Consider the following 18,488-nt stretch of genomic DNA (forward strand, 5'->3'; position numbering starts at 1 on the left):
ATACCCCTGTTCACATTGTTCTCAGACCAAACCGAGGATCAGGCTGCTTATTCTTGTGGCCCGATGATGAGATGCAGATGAACTGGGAAAGGAGGGAGTTTTTGTTTCTGTAACTGTTTACAGGGAGAAGACCTGGAAAATAACATCAGACCAACTCAAAATTACAAAGTCTTCCCGAGCTTATATACCTTCTCAGCTATATATTTACTTGTGAGTGTACATTCATCTAAAGACATAAGTCACTTTGGGAGGCCAAGGTGGGCGGATCACTTGAAGTCAGGAGTTGAAGACCATCCTGGCCAACATGGCGAAACCTTGTCTCTACTAAAAATACAAAAATAAGCCGGGCATTGTGGCACACGCCTATAGTCCCAGCTAGTCAGGATGCTGAGGCAAGAGAATCACTTGAACCTGGGAGGCAGAGGTTGCAGTTAGCCGAGATTGTGCCACTAGACTCCAGCCTGAGCAACAGAGCGAGACTCTATCTCAAAAAAATAAAATAAAATTTGTAAAAAAGATATAAGTGATTAACTTCTTTTAATCTATAACTAAGATCTGAATCCTAAAGACCTTCCTCTGGAGCCTCAGTAAATTTACTTAATCTAAATGGGTCCAGGTGCTGGAGTGATTGCCCTTATCTTGTCTCCTGCTAAATCATGGAGGTTTGGGGAGTTCCTTCAGACCCCCAATAACTTGTTTGTGGAGACCTGGGGAGTTCTTCAGACCCCCAATAAAACTCGTTTAATCCTAAACAGGTACTGTTAAGAATTCCTTCGTTAACTTGTCATGCTTCAAGACCCAGGAAAGGCCTGGGCCAAACTCTTGGTGGGCTTTTGTTACATTCCAGCCTTTGTATAAGGGCACTTTGAACTTTTAGTATTTAACTTAACCACTCAGTCAGTGCTGAAACAGTTGTTATGGAGGCCTGCATTAGTAAGACCTGGCCTGCCACAACATAGTGTCTGGGATTTGTAGAAGCTGACATGATAAAAATGTTTTTATTGACTCTTCCAATTCCCTGTCTTTAACTTGTCCACCAAAAACATCTACTGGGTATACTCAATAGCAATGGAAGATTTTTGTGGCCGTTACCAAAGCTCTAACAACAAGAACATATCTAGTGCATTAGGCTATAAATGACTGGGAAATCCTAACGACAATTCAACTAAACAGTTATTAAATTAATTGCAAACATCACAAATAAGATTATAAATAGTCCTTGATTTACAGTTACTTATACTAGGATCAGTGTTATGTAAACTCTATAAACAAAGTGAAATAAGGGCACAAACATGCATTTAATTTTACCTCATTTTACTTCAGACATATTGTTGGGATCACCAAAGACCTAAAAAAAAATGTTTATTACTCCTTTATAGTTTATAGATAGAAGTGATTATTAGCTTCTTCCAAAATACCTTTGCAGGTGCACTTAGTTTGCTTCCCTATGAATTTGCTAATTTCAGAAAGCTAACAACTCCTGGCTAGGCATGGTGGCTCATGCCTGTAATCCTAGCACTTTGGAAGGCCGAGGCAGGCAGATCGCTTGAGGTCAGGAGTTCGAAACCAGCCTGGCCAACATGGCAAAACCCCGTCTCCACTAAAAATACAAAAATTAGCTAGATATGATGGCTTACGCCTGTAATCACAGCTACTCAGGAGACTGAAGGAGGAGAATTGCTTGAACCCAGGAGGCAGAGGTTACCGTGAGCCGACATCATGCTACTGCACTCCAGCCTGGGCAACGGAGTGAGACTTCATCTCAAAAAAAAAAAAAAAGCTAACAATTCCTTTAGAAGAAAGTAGATTTTAAACTCTGTATACTTTCCAAGTAAGATTTGAAAAGAAAAAGAAAACCTGTGCAAACAAAAAAACCTTTGGTCTATATTTCTCTTCTGGACCCTTGAAGTTACCTTTTTGACCCTTTGGTTCATGTAGTCACATTTATCATTTAATAACACGTGATTAATGATATAGTAAACTATTTCATATTGAGCAAATGAGGGTTTTGAAGAGAGTGAATTAATCTACTTTGCAGTTACTGAATTATAATTCAGTGATATTATCTATTATAGGTCTATTATCTATTGTAGATCTGAGAACAAAAAGACTCACAAAGCTTAGTTTCCAGTTTTTCTCTTGTAACCGATTTGCTGCATAAGCTCAAGTCATTTGCCTAATCTCTGTTTCCCAGTGTCCTATGTTGTAAAATGTAAAATAGGCCATAAAAACTAGCTTCCAAGGTTATTGTAAAGATTTGATCATTTAATAGTTAAATTCATTACTGCCCCACATTTCTATGACCATTATCACTACCTATGGTAAGTTGAGGCACTTATGAAAAAACAAATCTTGTATAGACTTTAAATGGTTGCTAGCATCCTCTAGAATACCTTCACAGGTACATTGTTTGGCTTCTCTGTTAATTTATGTAAGATACTATGTTTTGTAGTGGTTGTCTAAGCTTTTTTATAATTGATTTATTGGATCCTTAATCTTGGCATACTCCAGCCGTCCAGATCGCCTTCGGGACATTGCTGATCGCTTCAATGTAGACCATGATGCAGTACTGGACAACGTACTTTATGCACGTGCATATACTAGTAAGAGCCCCATGCAGTTGGATGCTTGGGTCAATGTAAGGTTGGCAGCACTGATTTACTACTTGAGTGATATAACATTTTGATACTTTTTTTCTATTTTAATTTTCTCTAAATTAATTTACTCAGTCTATAAATTTTATCATCTGGTAGGTCCTTAGATAATAAAGTGCCCTTAAATTATTTATTATTCTTAGTCTTTGAAATGAAGAGTAACATTCTTTTTGGATAATGTAGCATTTGGTATATATGCTAAGGCAGAATATGCAATAATTTTTTTTTTTTTGAGATGGAGTCTCACTCTGTCACTCAGGCTGAAGTGCAGTGGTGCAGTCTCGGCTCACTGCAACCTCCACTTCCCGGCTTCAAGCGATTCTCCTACCTTAACCTCCCAAGTCGCTGGGATTACAGACACGTGCCACCACACCCAGCTAATTTTTGTATATTTTATATATATATATATATTTTTTTTTTTTTTTTTTTTTTTTGAGACGGAGTCTCGCTCTGTCGCCCAGGCTGGAGTGCAGTGGCCGGATCTCAGCTCACTGCAAGCTCCGCCTCCCGGGTTTACGCCATTCTCCTGCCTCAGCCTCCCGAGTAGCTGGGACTACAGGCGCCCGCCACCTCGCCCGGCTAGTTTTTTCTATTTTTTAGTAGAGACGGGGTTTCACCGTGTCAGCCAGGATGGTCTCAATCTCCTGACCTCGTGATCTGCCTGACTCGGCCTCCCAAAGTGCTGGGATTACAGGCTTGAGCCACCGCACCCGGCCATTATATATATTTTTTAAACGAGATAGAGTCTTGCTCTGTCGCCCAGGCTGGAGCATAGTGGTGCAATCACTGCTCACTGCAGCCTCAGCCTCCCAGGTTCAAGCGATTCTCCTGCCTCAGCCTCCCGAGTAGCTGGGATCACTGGCGCCCACCACCGTGCCCAGCTAATTTTTGTATTTTTCTTTTTTTAGTAGAGACAGGGTTTCACCATGTTGCCAGGCTGGTCTTGGACTCCTGACCTAATGATCCGCCTGCCTCGGCTTCCCAAAGTGCTGGGATTACAGGTATGAGCCACCGCGCCTGGCCTAATTTTCGTATTTTTTTAGTAGAGTCAAGGTTTCACCATGTTGGCCAGGCTGGTCTTGAACTCCTGACCTCAAGAAATCCACCCGCCTCGGCCTCCCAAAGTGTTGGGATTACAGGCATGAGCCACCATGCCAGGCTGCGATAATATTTAATAAAGTAATAAATAAGAGAATTCTTCAAGGACTTTCTTTTGCCTGGCTCCCAAGAATATGAATGATCTTAGCCTCTGCTTCTTTCAACTTTTATAACATTTTCTCACTGCATTTCCCACCAGGTGAACATCAGATGGAGCTACTTGATTATGTAGCAGCAAAGTTCCATGAAGAAGCTGGCATCTTCAAACTATTGGTACAAGCTTTTAAATACTGCTTTCACAGAGCTATTTAGCATAATATTTTTATTCTATTGATCTCTATTCAAATAACGTTTTCCTTCAATTTCCAAATGCATGTTTATTTTTACCTTAATCCTGTGTAGATTATCGATTCAATAATGGCACTTTTTCGAGTGGATTTCAGTGGCCGTGGAGAGTTGGCCGAACGGCAGCAAAAATTGGCCCAGATGTTGTCACGACTCCAAAAAATCTCAGAAGGTATATCTTTAAAATAAAATGGCATCTGTGACTATGTTTGTCAAGTATACTTTGCAGAGAAGCTTGGAATATAATGTCAGGAGGCAGTGGTTTGTTTTTTTTTTTTTTTTTTTAATAAAATTACCTTCATGAGAATACAACTCTTTTTTTTTTTTTTTTCTTTTTGAGGCAGTGTCTCGCACTGTTGCCCAGGCTGGAGTGCAGTGGCACGATCTCGGCTCACTGCAACCTCCGCCTCCCAGGTTCAAGCGATTCTTACTCCTTAGCCTCCTGAGTAGTTGGGATTATAGGCACCTGCCATCATGTCTGGCCAATTTTTTGTATTTTTAGTAGAGATGGGGTTTCACCACGTTGGCCAGGCTGGTCTCAAATTCCTGACCTCATGATCTGCCCACCTCAACCTCCAAAGTGCTGAGATTACAGGCATGAGCCACTGCACCCAGCTTTACAACTGTTTTTTTAAACCAAAAATATTTATTCTTTATTTTTATTTATTTATTTATTTATTTTTTGTCGCCGGGGCTGGAGTACAGTGGCCGGATCTCAGCTCACTGCAAGCTCCGCCTCCCGGGTTTACGCCATTCTCCTGCCTCAGCCTCCCAAGTAGCTGGGACTACAGGCGCCCGTCACCTCGCCCGGCTAGTTTTTTGTATTTTTTTAGTAGAGACGGGGTTTCACCGTGTTAGCCAGGATGGTCTCGATCTCCTGACCTCGTGATCCGCCCGTCTCGGCCTCCCAAAGTGCTGGGATTACAGGCTTGAGCCACCGTGCCCGGCCCAAAAATATTTATTCTAACCTTAATAATAATAATAACAAATAATTTTTGTTGTCAATGAAAAATAGGAATATGATGTTATTTATAAAATAAATTCATGATGCAATATTTCTAAACTCTAAAATCTAAACGATGAACTTTTAAATATCTATATTGCCTTTCTTGGCTCGCGCCTGTAATCCCAGCACTTTGGGAGGCCGAGGCGAGCGGATCACTTGAGGTCGGGAGTTCGGGAGTTCGAGACCAGCCTGACCAACATGGAGAAACCCCGTCTCTACTAAAAAATATAAAATTAGCCTGGTGTGGTGGCGCATGCCTCTAATCCCAGCTACTCGGGAGGCTGAAGCAGGAGAATCACTTGAACCCAGGAGGCGGAGGTTGTGGTGAGCCGAGATCACGCCATTGCACTACAGCCTAGGCAACAAGAGTGAAACTCCGTCTCCAAAAATAAATAAATAAATAATAAATAAATAAATATATATATATATATAGCCTTTCTCATAGTTTTAAAATTTTATCTCTTGATACAGAATATAATGTGGCTGTTTTTGTCACCAATCAAATGACTGCCGATCCAGGAGCAACTATGACGTAAGCCCCAATATTCTACTTTTTATTTCACAGAGGTTAACATAAAGAGGGTTAAGGGTAAAACAGAAAATAATTTCAAGGCTGGGCACAGTGGCTCATGCCTGTAATCCCAGCACTTTAGCACGCCAAGGCAGGCAGATCACGGGGTCAGGAGATTGAGACCAGCCTGACTAACATAATGAAACCATGTCTCTACTAAAAATACAAAAATTAGCCGGGTGTGGTGGCGCACACCTGTAATCCCAGCTACTCAGGAGGCTGAGGCAGAAGAATCACTTGAACGTGGGAGGCGGAGGTTGCAGTGAGCCGAGATCGTGCCATTGAACTCCTGCCTGGGCAACAGAGCAAGACTCCATCTCAAAAAAAAAAAAAAAGAAAGAAAGAAAAGAATTTCAAAATCATTAGTCTTTATGTGGACACAAATATATCACAAATCACTTTATTGCCGGGCGCAGTGGCTCACGCCTGTAATCGCAACACTTTGGGAGGCCGAGATGGGTGGATTACCTGAGGTCAGGAGTTCGAGACCAGCCTGGCCAACATGGTGAAGCCTCATCTCTACTAAAAATACAAAAATTAGCTGGGCGTGGTGGCATGCACCTGTAATCCCAGGTATTCGGGAGGCTGAGGTGGGAGAATCACTTGAACCCAGGAGGCAGAGGTTGCAGTGAGCCAAGATCACGCCATTGCACTCCAGCTTGGGCAACAAGAGCAAAACTCCATCTCAAAAAAAAAAAAATCACTGTATTGCACAGCGTATATTACTTCATAATTGTAAATATCACTTGATATCCAGAATCTATTTTTCTCTAGTTCTTTATAGAATAAAGCGATACTTTAATCATTTTCAGCAGTACTTTGGGCTTCTCTTTGGTCTAGGGCTAAAGGGGTATGGGAGGACGATAAGAAATAGATCCTAGGGAAATAAAAACTAATATTGCAGCTTATCAGTGCAATAAAAACCATACATAAAAACAAAAAAGTCATCATTCTACAGGATATATATGAGATATATTTATCAGAGGCCCTATGGGAGAAGTCTCCTGTTTGAAGAAAAAGAACTTCAGTTCACATTAGGCATATTCAGAATTTGTTGAAGTGTTGTGCACATGACATAACCATCGATGGCTCTGAAACACGGCAGTGAATAGAAAGACACAGAGAGCTAAAGTAGGATAATAAAAATAGAAAAATCAAAGAAAGGTTTGTTGCCACCATAACAAATTTTGAGCATTATGTGTCTGAATAAGCAATCAAAATAATCCTAAATTCACACCACTGCACTCCAGCCTGGGAGACAGAGCAAGACTGTCTCAAACAAAGCAAAACAAATCTAAATTCATGATAATGCTTTTTAAAAATGTTTTCTTTTTCTTTTTTCTTTTTTTTTTTTATGAGACAAAGTTTCACTCTGTCACCCAAGCTGCAATGCAGTGGCACCATCTCTGCTCACTGCAACCTCTGCCTCCCAGGCTCAGGTGATGCTCCTGCCTCAGCCTCCCGAGTAGCTGGAGGGTCACCACGCCTGGCTAATTTTTTAATTTTTAATAGAGACAGGGTTTCACCATGTTGGCCAGGCTGGTCTTGAACTCCTGACCTCAGGTGGTTCACCCACCTCAGCCTCCCAAAGTGCTGGGATTACAGGTGTGAGCCACCACGCCCAGCCTGTATATGTATTTTTTGTTGAGTCATTTGAGAAGTTTCTTCTGAACCACTGGAAATTATTGGCAGACATTATGACACTTCACCTCTTAATACTTCAGCATATCTCTTCTAAGAATGATGTTCTTCTACATAGCCACAATACAATTATCACATTCAGAAATTCTAGGCCGGGCGCGGTGGCTCAAGCCTGTAATCCCAGCACTTTGGGAGGCCAAGACGGGCGGATCACGAGGTCAGGAGATCGAGACCATCCTGGCTAACACGGTGAAACCCCGTCTCTACTAAAAAAAATACAAAAAACTAGCCGGGCGAGGTGGCGGGCGCCTGTAGTCCCAGCTACTCGGGAGGCTGAGGCAGGAGAATGGCGTGAACCCAGGAGGCGGAGCTTGCAGTGAGCTGAGATCCGGCCACTGCACTCCAGCCTGGGCGACAGAGCGAGACTCCGTCTCAAAAAAAAAAAACCAAAAAAAAAAAAAAAAAAAACAGAAATTCTAACATTGGCATAATAATGTTATCTAATATACAATTGTATTCAAGTGTCTCCAATTGCTCCAATAATGTCCTTTATAGTTGTTGGGGTTTTTTTGTTTTGCATTCAATTCAGGATCAATTAAAGAACATGCACTGCGTGTAACTGTCATGTCTCTTTAGTCTCCTTTAATCAGAACAGCTCTTCAAACTTTGTTAGACTTTTTTTTTTTTTGAGATGGAGTCTCACTCTGTTGCCCAGGCTGGAGTGCAGTGGCCAGATCTCAGCTCACTGCAAGCTCCGCCTCCCGGGTTTACGCCATTCTCCTGCCTCAGCCTCCCGAGTAGCTGGGACTACAGATGCCCACCACCTCGCCCGGCTAGTTTTTTGTATTTTTTAGTAGAGACGGGGTTTCACCATGTTAGCCAGGATGGCCTCGATCTCCTGACCTCGTGATCCGCCCGTCTCGGCCTCCCAAAGTGCTGGGATTACAGGCTTGAGCCACCGCGCCCGGCCACTTTGTTAGACTTTTGTGGCACTGACATTTTTGTAGAACACAGGCTGTTTTGCAATGTCCCTCAATTTGAAGTTGATTTTTTTCTTCATTATTTAAAATGTTAAACATTTTGACAGGAAAACTACATAAGCAATATTAAGCCCTTCTCAGTATATCATATCAGGAGGCACATGATGGCAGTTTGTCCCATTATTAGTGATATTAATTCTGATCATATGATTAAAATGATATTCACATGAGGTCTCCATTGTAAAAGAAAATTACAAAAATTCCGTTTTGCATTTAATTAGTAATTTGTGGGGTGATAATTTGAGACTGTGTAAATATCTTCCTCTGCAATCAGCTTTCATGTATTTATATTCGCATCCATTGAAGATTCTTGCCTAAATTAGAATAAATTAATTATTACTCTGATGGTTGCAATACAAAGTGCTATTACTTTAAAACAGAAGCAATACATCGTGTGGTAGCAGATTAAATGAATCATTGACATATATATATATAAAAAGATATTTGATATGCTGGAGTAAATTCTGTAAATTGTATTGAAATTAATGTGTCTCTCTTTAGGCATTTTCCAAACTTACCCTTAACCTTTTGCTTAATCTTTTGCAGTTTGATATCTATCTATCACTTTTCAAGGCCCCCTTTTCTTTTTTTTTTTTTTTGAGACGGAGTCTCGCTCTGTCACTCAGGCTGGAGTGCAATGGCACGATCTCGGCTCACTGCAAGCTCCGCCTCCCGGGTTCACGCCATTCTCTCACCTCAGCCTCCCTAGTAGCTGGAACTACAGGTGCCTGCCACCACGCCAGGCTAATTTTTTGTGTTTTTAGTAGAGATGGGGTTTCACCGAGTTAGCCAGGATAGTCTCAATCTCCTGACCTCGTGATCCGTCCGCCTTAGCCTCCCAAAGTGCTGGGATTACAAGCATGAGCCACCGCGCTTGGCCTCAAGACCATTTTATAAGTATTTTCTACTTAGTTACAAGAGATTCTTATGAAAAATATTAACTACTCAAATGGTATTAAGCAATTTAAAAGATTGAGGAGGGGAAATCAATCATTTATTCACTCAATGAATATTTATTGAAAATCTACTATGTAACAATATTCTGAGAATTCACTAGTGAACAAAAAAGACAAAAATCCTGGCCTCGGCCAAGCATGGTAGCTCACACCTGTAATCCCAGCACTTTGGGAGGCTGAGGCAGAAGGACTGCTTGAGCCCAGGAGCCTGGGCAACATAGAGAGACCTTATCTCTACAAAAAATAAAAAAATTAGCCAAGCATGGTGGCAAATGCCTGTAGTCCTAGCTACTTGCGAGGAGGCTGAGGCAGGAGGATTGCTTGAGCCTGGGAGGTCAAGGCTGCAGTGAGCCATGTTTGCACCACTACACTCCAGCCTGGGCAAGAGCGTGAGAAGCTGTCTCAAAAAAAAAATTATTGTGGCTGGGTGCGGTGGCTCACTCCTGTAATCCAGCACTTTGGGAGACCAAGGCAGGTAGATCACGAGGTCAGGAGATCGAGACCAGCCTGGCCAACATGGCGAAACCCCATCTCTACTAAAAACATAAAAATTAGCCGGGTGTAAAGACGTGTGCCTGTAATCCCAGCTGCTCAGGAGGCTGAGGCATAAGAATGGTTTGAACCCGGCAGGGGAGGTTACAGTGAGCTGAGATCTCACCCCTGCACTTCAGCCTGGGTGACAGAGTGAGACTCTGTCTCAAAAATAAAAAAAAGAAAGAAGGAAAATAAATGATGTCCGTTCAACTCAAAAGTTTAGTCTTGGTAAGTCACACATTGTCTATAGTGTCTATAGTATAGTCGTTGAGTGGTTAAGGCAATCATCTGTTTTATGGGGTGACTTTCATACACAGGACATGAAGTGCTTCACAAAGAGAATAATTTTAAACCGAAGAGAAATGGAAGATTTTTAAGGCTGACTTTAAAAAGAGAAAATGACTCATTGGCTCAGAGGGAGGAAGTGGGTTGCATTCAAATAAAACAGTACAAGTTAAAGAGCAATGTTCTTTCTTCAGGTGTCGGGAGGGAGCATTGAAGAGGCCAAAACTGTCACTCTAGAGTTAGAAGGCAAAGGAAATCAGTGGAAATTAGATCAGATAGGGGTTATTTTTCTTATATTTGTAGAAAGTTTCAAAAAGAGTAAAACAATTTTGAATTAATTCCAATAAGACAATGAAAGAAATGGAGAGGTGACAGATAATTGAAGAGGGAGTTGGAATGGGGAGGAGACTGAAAATGAAGAAGCTAAGTAAAGTGCTAGACAAAGTAACAAAGGCTAGTATTTTTACTGGGTAAGTCAACTCTGAAACATCATCTCCTCCACGTAGCTGAATTGTTAGGAAACAAGGTTCACTATAATTGGTATGTTAATAAAGTATATTAAATTATAACAATACAAATTAAATGCTTGTCTTTATATAAAGCATAAAAGTTGCCACAGCTAAATGGGGGAAAAAAAGGACAATTTTAAACTAAAAGATTTTAAATGCTATTAGGAAACCTCCCATAAAGAAAATATCTTTGTTTCTCAGTGTTGGGAAACTCCAAGCTGCAGCTCCTCTGGGGCCTGTCAGGGAAATATCACTATAATTGGTATGAGTCCGCAAGTACCCTGACAGTAATTGAGGGTTATATCCCATGTATTATACTTGATCGCACATTGTATTAAAAAGGAACGAAGTTATAGAGGCAAGGAGCTGCCATACAATACAGCAAGAGGAGTAGCTCCTAGATGAGGCTTACAAATACAGACTTTAGAACTGTAATGATCTAGTTGATGAAGACTTGGAGATAAAAAGTCAAAGTATCAGCCCATAAGGTCTCACACTGGGGCAAATAACAAGATGAACAACAAATAAGACCGTGATGTTGCCACCTACTTCATTTGTGTATTTGTTTTAGGAAAACAAAAAGTCACCTTAGAACACTGGCAGTCTTATAAATGTACAGTCAGTTTATTCTCTTAAGGATGTCACCTTCTTTTTTTTTGTTTGTTGTTGCCCAGGCTGGAGTGCAGTGGCATGATCTTGGCTCACTGCAACCTCCACCTCCCAGGTTCAAGAGATTCTCCTGCCTCAGCCTCCTGAGTAACTGGGATTACAGGAGCACTCCACCACACCTGGCTAATTTTTGTATTTTTAGTAGAGACAGGGTTTCACCATGTTGGCCAGGCTGGTCTTGAACTCCTGACCTCAGGCGATCCGCCTGCCTTGGCCTCCCAAAGTGCTGGGATTAGAGGTGTGAGCCACCACACCTGTCCTAAGGATGTCACCTTCTGATCCAACATCATTAGCATAAATTAGAGGCAACATGATTAGAGAAAAAACATTAAACCAGGGTCACTAGCATGGTGACCTTGTACAAGTGATTTGAACTATTGGAACTTCATTTTCCTCCCTCTCAAAATTAATTTATATTTATTGATTACTTACCATGTGCCAGGTGCTTTTATGCATCATCTTATCTAATTATCATGTGACCCAATGTAACTCACAGCCTCCTTGGAGGCTCCCTGTTGTTTTTGTGAAACCAATCTCAGTATGTTGTTGAATCCCTCCCCATCTCACCTCCCCACCAAAAAAAGAACCCAGAATTCCATCTTTAAAATGTTGAAAAAAGTATATATTTTCATGCATATTTTGGAAGAAGACAGAGGGGAGAATTACTTAATAAAACTTCTTAAGCATGTCCTTTTTTTTTTTAACCATCTCTTCTCTTTCCTCAAAATTCTTCTCCTTTGGCGGTACTCCCCTTTCCCCCGTCTTCCCAAAATCTCAAAGCCTCCCCTGCCAGGCATGGCTCACAACTGTAATCCCAGCACTTTGGGAGGCTGAGGCAGGTGGATCACCTGAGGTCAGGAGTTCGACACCAGCCTGGCCAACATGGCGAAACTGCATCTTTACTAAAAATACAAAAATTAGCCTGGTGCGGTGGCGGGTTCCTGTAATCCAGCTACTTGGGAGGCTAAGGCAGGGAGAATTGCTTGAACCCAGGAGGCAGAGGTTGCAGTGAGCCAAGATCCTGCCACTGCACTCTAGCCTGGGTGACAGAGCAAGGCTCCATCTCAAAAAAAAGCCTCCTCATTCTTGGGCAAGTTCAATCTTTCTCTCCTCAATGGACCACTTCTCGAAAATGCCATTTGTAACCTCACTCCTTAGCAAGTGAAAAGTACCAGGAGTACTTATTGTCCCTCAAGCTTGCCCTTGCTCATGCCCCTCAAGATCCACACTCCAATCAGTATTTAAGGTAGGCATAATGATTATTCCTAATTTATAAAGGTGGAAACAGAGGCTCAGAATACTTAGTGCTTGCCCAATCCCAGAATTTAAGAATGTGGGAGACAGGATTTGAACCCAGGTATCTTTGACATCAAAGTTAATGCTACTTGAACCTCACTGTACCATCCTCCCCATCCTATACCATAACTCTATATGTTTCATGACTCCAGCATCCTAATTTGACATTGCCAGGTCAGGCTGTTTTGGGTCTTACCCTCAACAAGGTAATATGCCATATCCTGTTCAACCAGAGGGGGAGAAATGAAATATTCTCATCCCCTCTTTATTACTAATATCCACCTCCATCTCTTCCCCCTCCTCGCCATACTCCCCAGTTCCCTGACAAAAGGAAGAGAGAAGAAGAGAAGAAAATATAAAAGTAGAGGAAATAAGACGATAGGCTCAAGGAGGGTTGTGGGTGGTTTTCTGAAGCTGTTTTTGCTTGGTCAGAAATAGAAGAAAATTAAAGCCCTCTAAAAGAATGTGGAATGCTATTACACCTTCTTGTACTTCACCTCAAGACTTGGTTATAACTGCTGTAATAGTCAGGAAGTTCAAAGAAACTTAAAGAAAAGTTTCCTGGTCTACTTTTCACTGACAGAGTGACTGTTTTAGCTGAATTGTTTAGTTAAATAATAGTTATCCTATGTATTATTTTAGTTTAGTTTAGTTTAGTTTAATTTTTGAGACAGCGTCTCTGTTGCCCAGGCTGGAGTGCAGTGGCATGATCTTAGCTCACTGCAGCCTTGGACTCCCAGGCTCAAGCGATCCTCCCACCTCAGCCTCCAAGACAGCACAGAACCAGGCACATGCCACCACACCGAGCTCATTTTTTGTATTTTTTGTACAGACAGGGTTTCACCCTGTTGCCAGCCTAGTCTCAAACTCGTGGGCCTCCAAGGGATCAAACAGGCGATCTGCCCACCTTGGCCTCCCAACATGCTGGGATTACAAGTGTGAGCCACTGTGCCCAGCCAATAATTATCCTTTATCGAGGATCTCTTATGTGCCAAGATTGCCGTAAGGATAGAACAAACGTATGTAAGTGAACAGGTATAGTTCCTGGCACATAGGAGGCTTTTATGTATGCTATTCGAGATTCAGGCCGGGTGCAGTGGCTCACACCTGTAATCCCAGCACTTTGGGAGGCTAAGGCAGGCGGATCATTTAAGGTCAGGAGTTTGAGACCATCCTGGCCAACATGGTGAAACTCCACATCCTAAAAATACAAAAAAATTAGCTCAGTGTGGTGGCACACACCTGCAATCCCAGCTACTCAGGAGGCTGAGGCAGGAGAATCACTTCAGCCTGGGTAGTGGAGTTTGCAATGAGCCAAGATCATGACACTGCACTCTAGCCTGGGTGACAGAGTGGACTCTGTCTCAAAAAAAAAAAAAAGATTCAATATATCTTGAATCCTCACAATGCCCTAAGAGGTAAAGTCTTTTTACTCTCATTTTATAGTGAAAGAAACTGAGGTTCATAAAGGTAGCCCAAGGTAATATAGGTAATAAATGTTTAAGTCAGGATTAGGAAAGCAGGTAAATAATTGTAGTCACTGAACTTATGCCTTACCCGAATTATTTCATTTTATTTTACAACTATTACAGTTATTATCCCCCATTAAAAATGAAGAAATAAGGCCAGGCATGGTGACTCACACCTGTAATCCCAGCACTTTGGGAGGCTGAGGCAGGCAGATCACCTGAGGTCAGGAGTTCAAGACCAGCCTGACTAACATGGCAAAATCCCAGCTACTTGGGAGGCTGAGGCAGGGATAATTGCCTGAACCCAGGAGGCAGAGTTTGCAGTGAACTGAGATTGTGCCACTGCACTCCAGCCTGGGTGACACAGCAAGACTCCGTCTCAAAAAAAAAAAAAAAGGAGAAGGAGGTCCAGTGCAGTGGCTCACACCTCTAATCCCAACACTTTGGGAGGCCGAGGTGGGTGGATCACTTGAGGTCAGGAGTTCAAAACCAGCCTGGCCAACATTGTGAATCTCTGTCTCTACTGAAAACACATAAATTAGCCGGGCATGATGGCAGGTGCCTGTAGTCCCAGCTACTCCAGAGGCTGAGGCAGGAGAATCGCTTGAACTTGGGAGGCTGAGGCTGCAGTGAGCTGAGATCCTGGCACTGAACTCTAGCCTGGGCAGCAGAGAAAGATGCCGTCTAAAAAAAAAAATAACAAAAGAAGAAACAGAGATTTAGAATGGTTAAACAATTTTCTTCAAGTCATATGGCTAAAAAGCCAGAATTTGAACCCAGGTCTAACTCCAGTGCTCATATCAGGGCTGCTTCTGCCTCGGGAATGGCTGGTATGCTGTCACCTGAGAGGTTTTGCAGGGATGTATCCATTTTTCCAGTGAATTGACCATAGTCCAGAGCCCTCAGCCTTGCAGGCAGAGGTTTGATTTGGTCAGCCTACTAAGAACCAATCTGTTTCTTGGGAGCAGACACACATTAATCAAGCTCATGAGACTGAATGAAGAACCAGGGGGCCAGTTTATTGATAATGAAAATGTAACTACATTCGAGATTCATGTGACCAGCACATTCTCTCCCTGTAAGTAGACCTCAATAGGAATCCAAATTTTGATCTGAAATTATTTACTAGATATGGAATTCAAGCAAAGGGAAAAATGTGATGACTTAGAAGAATGTCTGCCACGTAGCAAGGACTCAGTAAATCTTAGTTATTATTATTATTATTATTATTATTAATACCCATGTACACCAGAGAAGGGGTTATGAATTTCCTAGACTTACACAAAAATTTTTGTGTGTGTGTATATGTGCCTTTTTTTGGGGGGGGGAATGTTTTTATTAAATTATCAAAGTGTTAGTGACCTACAAGAAAGGTTAAGAGCCATAAATTTGGCCAGGCGTGGTCGTGGCTCATGCCTGTAATCCCAGCACTTTGGGAGGCTGAGGCGGGCAGATCATGAGGTCAGGTAGTTCAAGACCAGCCTGACTAACATGGTGAAACCCCATCTCTACTAAAAATACAAAAATTAGCCGGGCGTGGTGGCATGCGCCTGTAATCTACTACTAGCTACTCAGGAGGCTAAGCCAGGAGAATCACTTGAACCTGGGAGGTGGCGATTGCAGTGAGCTGCGATCACGGCACTGCACTCCAGCCTGGGCAACAGAGTAAGACTCCGTCTCAAAAAAAAAAAAAAAATCCATAAATTTGACACAAAATCCCGAACATCTTAGTGGAACAAACAAAATTTGTTTGTTTTCCTTTCTTTTTAACCTATGGATTATATCAAACAAACAAAATTTGAATTGGCTTGATATTCTCCTGGAGCTAAGGCTGCTATGTCACAGCCTATTTTGATTAAGTATAACTTCTTAGTTTATGAATCATTTGTTAAGACTTTTTTATCCCCATAATATCTTTCTTTTTCTTTTTTTTTTTTTATTTTGTATATTTTATTTTACTTTTGGGACAGGGTCTTGCTCTGTCACCCAGGCTGGAGTGACTGGAGTGCAGTGGCACAATCACGACTCACCGCAGCCTCAACTTCCTGGACTCGAGAGATCTTCCTGCGTCAGCCTCCTGAGTAGTCAGGACTACAGGCACGCACCACCCTGCCCAGCTAATTTTTGTATTTTTTTGTAGAGATGGGGTTTTACCATGTTGTCCAGATTGGTCTTGAACTCCTGGGCTCAAGGGATCCACCTGCCGCAGCCTCCCAAAGGGCTGGGATTACAGGCGTGAGCCACTGTGCCCAGCCTCATTCCTATATGTTTTCTTTGCCCTTTTGCAAATGCTATAATTTATTTCCCCATTCGGGTGATTCAAAATCATCTCCTTTTGGAAATAGTGTTCTTAACATTCAGGCTCTTCACCTACAGTAATGACAAACAATTGTCTCTATTCTTTTTTGCACATCGGGTACCACACTAGTAACAGCGAACAATAGTTTGCTAAGAAGAAAAATCATGACTACACATCTAGAAGCTCTAGCTTCCCAGTCTTGTTTAGGTTATCTATAATGGCATGGGAGGCATGGTGCTTCAACTGGGGGAATCTATCTTCTTTTATATTTGCCTCTGTCAGAACACTCTTCAAAAGTTCCCTGAATTGCAGTTTTGAAGATATGACACAAATCTGTGTCCAAGAAGGACCTAGACTAGGGAGTCCCAAATTGTCATCTCTGTATTTATTCCACAATATTTATGGAGTGCCCTGTATAGTATAGGCACTTTTCCAGGCACTGGAGTTTCAAAGATGAACAGAGATTTAGAGTATAGTTGGGGAATAAGACCCATACATTTAAAATTACCATGTAGTGTGCTTTATTATTTATTTATTTATTTATTTATTTATTTTTTGAGACGGAGTCTCGCTTTTGTTACCCAGGCTGGAATGCAATGGCGCCATCTCGGCTCACCACAACCTCCACCTCCCAGGTTCAAGCGATTCTCCTGCCTCAGCCTCCTGAGTAGCTGGGATTACAGGCATGTGCCACCACACCCAGCTAATTTTGTATTTTTGGTAGAGACAGGGTTTCTCCATGTTGGTCAAGCTGATCTTGAACTCCCAACCTCAGGTGATCCGCCCGCCTCGGCCTCCCAAAGTGGTGGGGTTACAGGCGTGAGCCACCTCACCCGGCCAGTAATCTCATTTTTAAAAGTCAGGCTGGGCGTGGTGGCTTGCGCTTGTAACCCCAGCACTTTGGGAGGCCGAGGCAGGCAGATCATGAGGTCAGGAGTTCAAGACCAGCCTGGCCAACACAGTGAAACCTTGGCTCTACTAAAAATGCAAAAAATTAGCTGGGCATGGTGGTGGGCGCCTGTAATCCCAGCTACCTGGGAGGCTGAGGCAGGAGAATTTCTTGAACCCAGGAGGCAGAGGTTGCAGTGAGCGAGAGCACACCACTGCACTCCAGCCTGGGCGACAGAGCTAGACTCCATCTCAAAAAAAAAGGAAAAAGTCAAACAAAATATAAACTATCATAGGAATCTCAGAAGCCTAGACTAGATGAGGTATATAGCAGCTCCAAAACTCACCCCACTCCTTAGTTTATGAACAAGCCTCTGCTTGTTTAGAATATACACTTACTCCAACTCCTGACATCCACCACAGAAAGGTTGCCTTGTAATGGCAGATATTGCCATATATAGTCCATATGATGAAACCTGAAAAGGTATTTTATTAATTCAGCTTTCAGGCAGATCCCAAAAAACCCATTGGGGGACACATTCTGGCTCATGCTTCAACAACAAGAATAAGCTTGCGAAAGGGAAGAGGAGAGCTCAGAATTGCCAAGATTTATGATAGGTAATTTTTTTTTTATTCTTTGTGTGTGTGTGTGTGTGTGTGTGTGTGTGTGTGTGTGTAGAGACGGGGTTTTGCCATGTTGCCCAAGCTGGTCTCAAACTCCTAGGCTCAAGCAGTTCTCCCACCTTGGCCACCCAAAGTGTTGTGACTATAGGTGTGAGCCACCGCAAGGCTATAATTATTACTGGCAGATGCTGTGTATTTGAATTTCCTTATAAAAAAAAGTATTCAATTTATTGGGAAGTCCCTACTGTGTGCTAGGTACTAGGGATTGAGGAATTCTGTTGACACGTTGACTTGCTCCCTGACCTTTCAAAGCATACACCTAGATAATGAAATCATCAATTCCAATTAAAGTGTAGTAAGTGCAAGGTAAGTATCAAGTATTTTTGCCAAGTTAACTCCATTTGTTTTTCAGGTTTCAGTTTAAACATCACTTTCTCGGGGAACCTTTCCCTAACCCTTACAGTCTAGGTTACTCAGTATATTATATGCTATATTCTTTCTCAGCACTTTATGTGTTTAATTAAGAATTACAGATTTTGGCCCGGCACAGTGGCTCACACCTGTAATCCTAGTACTTTGGGAGGCCAAGGTGGGCGGATCACCT

The 18,488-nt window shown here is 42.2% G+C and overlaps 1 protein-coding gene across 7 annotated transcripts in view; it reads left to right on the top strand.

The window, feature by feature from the left end:
• Positions 1 to 18,488, top strand: part of DMC1 (DNA meiotic recombinase 1) — a 52,724-nt gene that overhangs the window by 28,937 nt on the left and 5,299 nt on the right. For 5 of the 7 annotated variants that reach the window (XM_005567289.5, XM_074003765.1, XM_005567290.5 and 2 more), the window contains 5 exons: positions 2,512 to 2,603; positions 3,952 to 4,025; positions 4,155 to 4,269; positions 5,575 to 5,635; positions 17,762 to 17,878. In XM_005567289.5, the coding sequence (XP_005567346.1) occupies positions 2,512 to 2,603; positions 3,952 to 4,025; positions 4,155 to 4,269; positions 5,575 to 5,635; positions 17,762 to 17,878 (459 nt within the window). The remainder of the gene's footprint in view (positions 1 to 2,511; positions 2,604 to 3,951; positions 4,026 to 4,154; positions 4,270 to 5,574; positions 5,636 to 17,761; positions 17,879 to 18,488) is intronic. The other 2 variants (XM_065522122.2, XM_065522121.2) reach the window with 2 other exon arrangements.

The sequence above is a fragment of the Macaca fascicularis genome, chromosome 10, assembly GCF_037993035.2.
Source record: "Macaca fascicularis isolate 582-1 chromosome 10, T2T-MFA8v1.1".
NCBI lineage: Eukaryota > Metazoa > Chordata > Mammalia > Primates > Cercopithecidae > Macaca > Macaca fascicularis.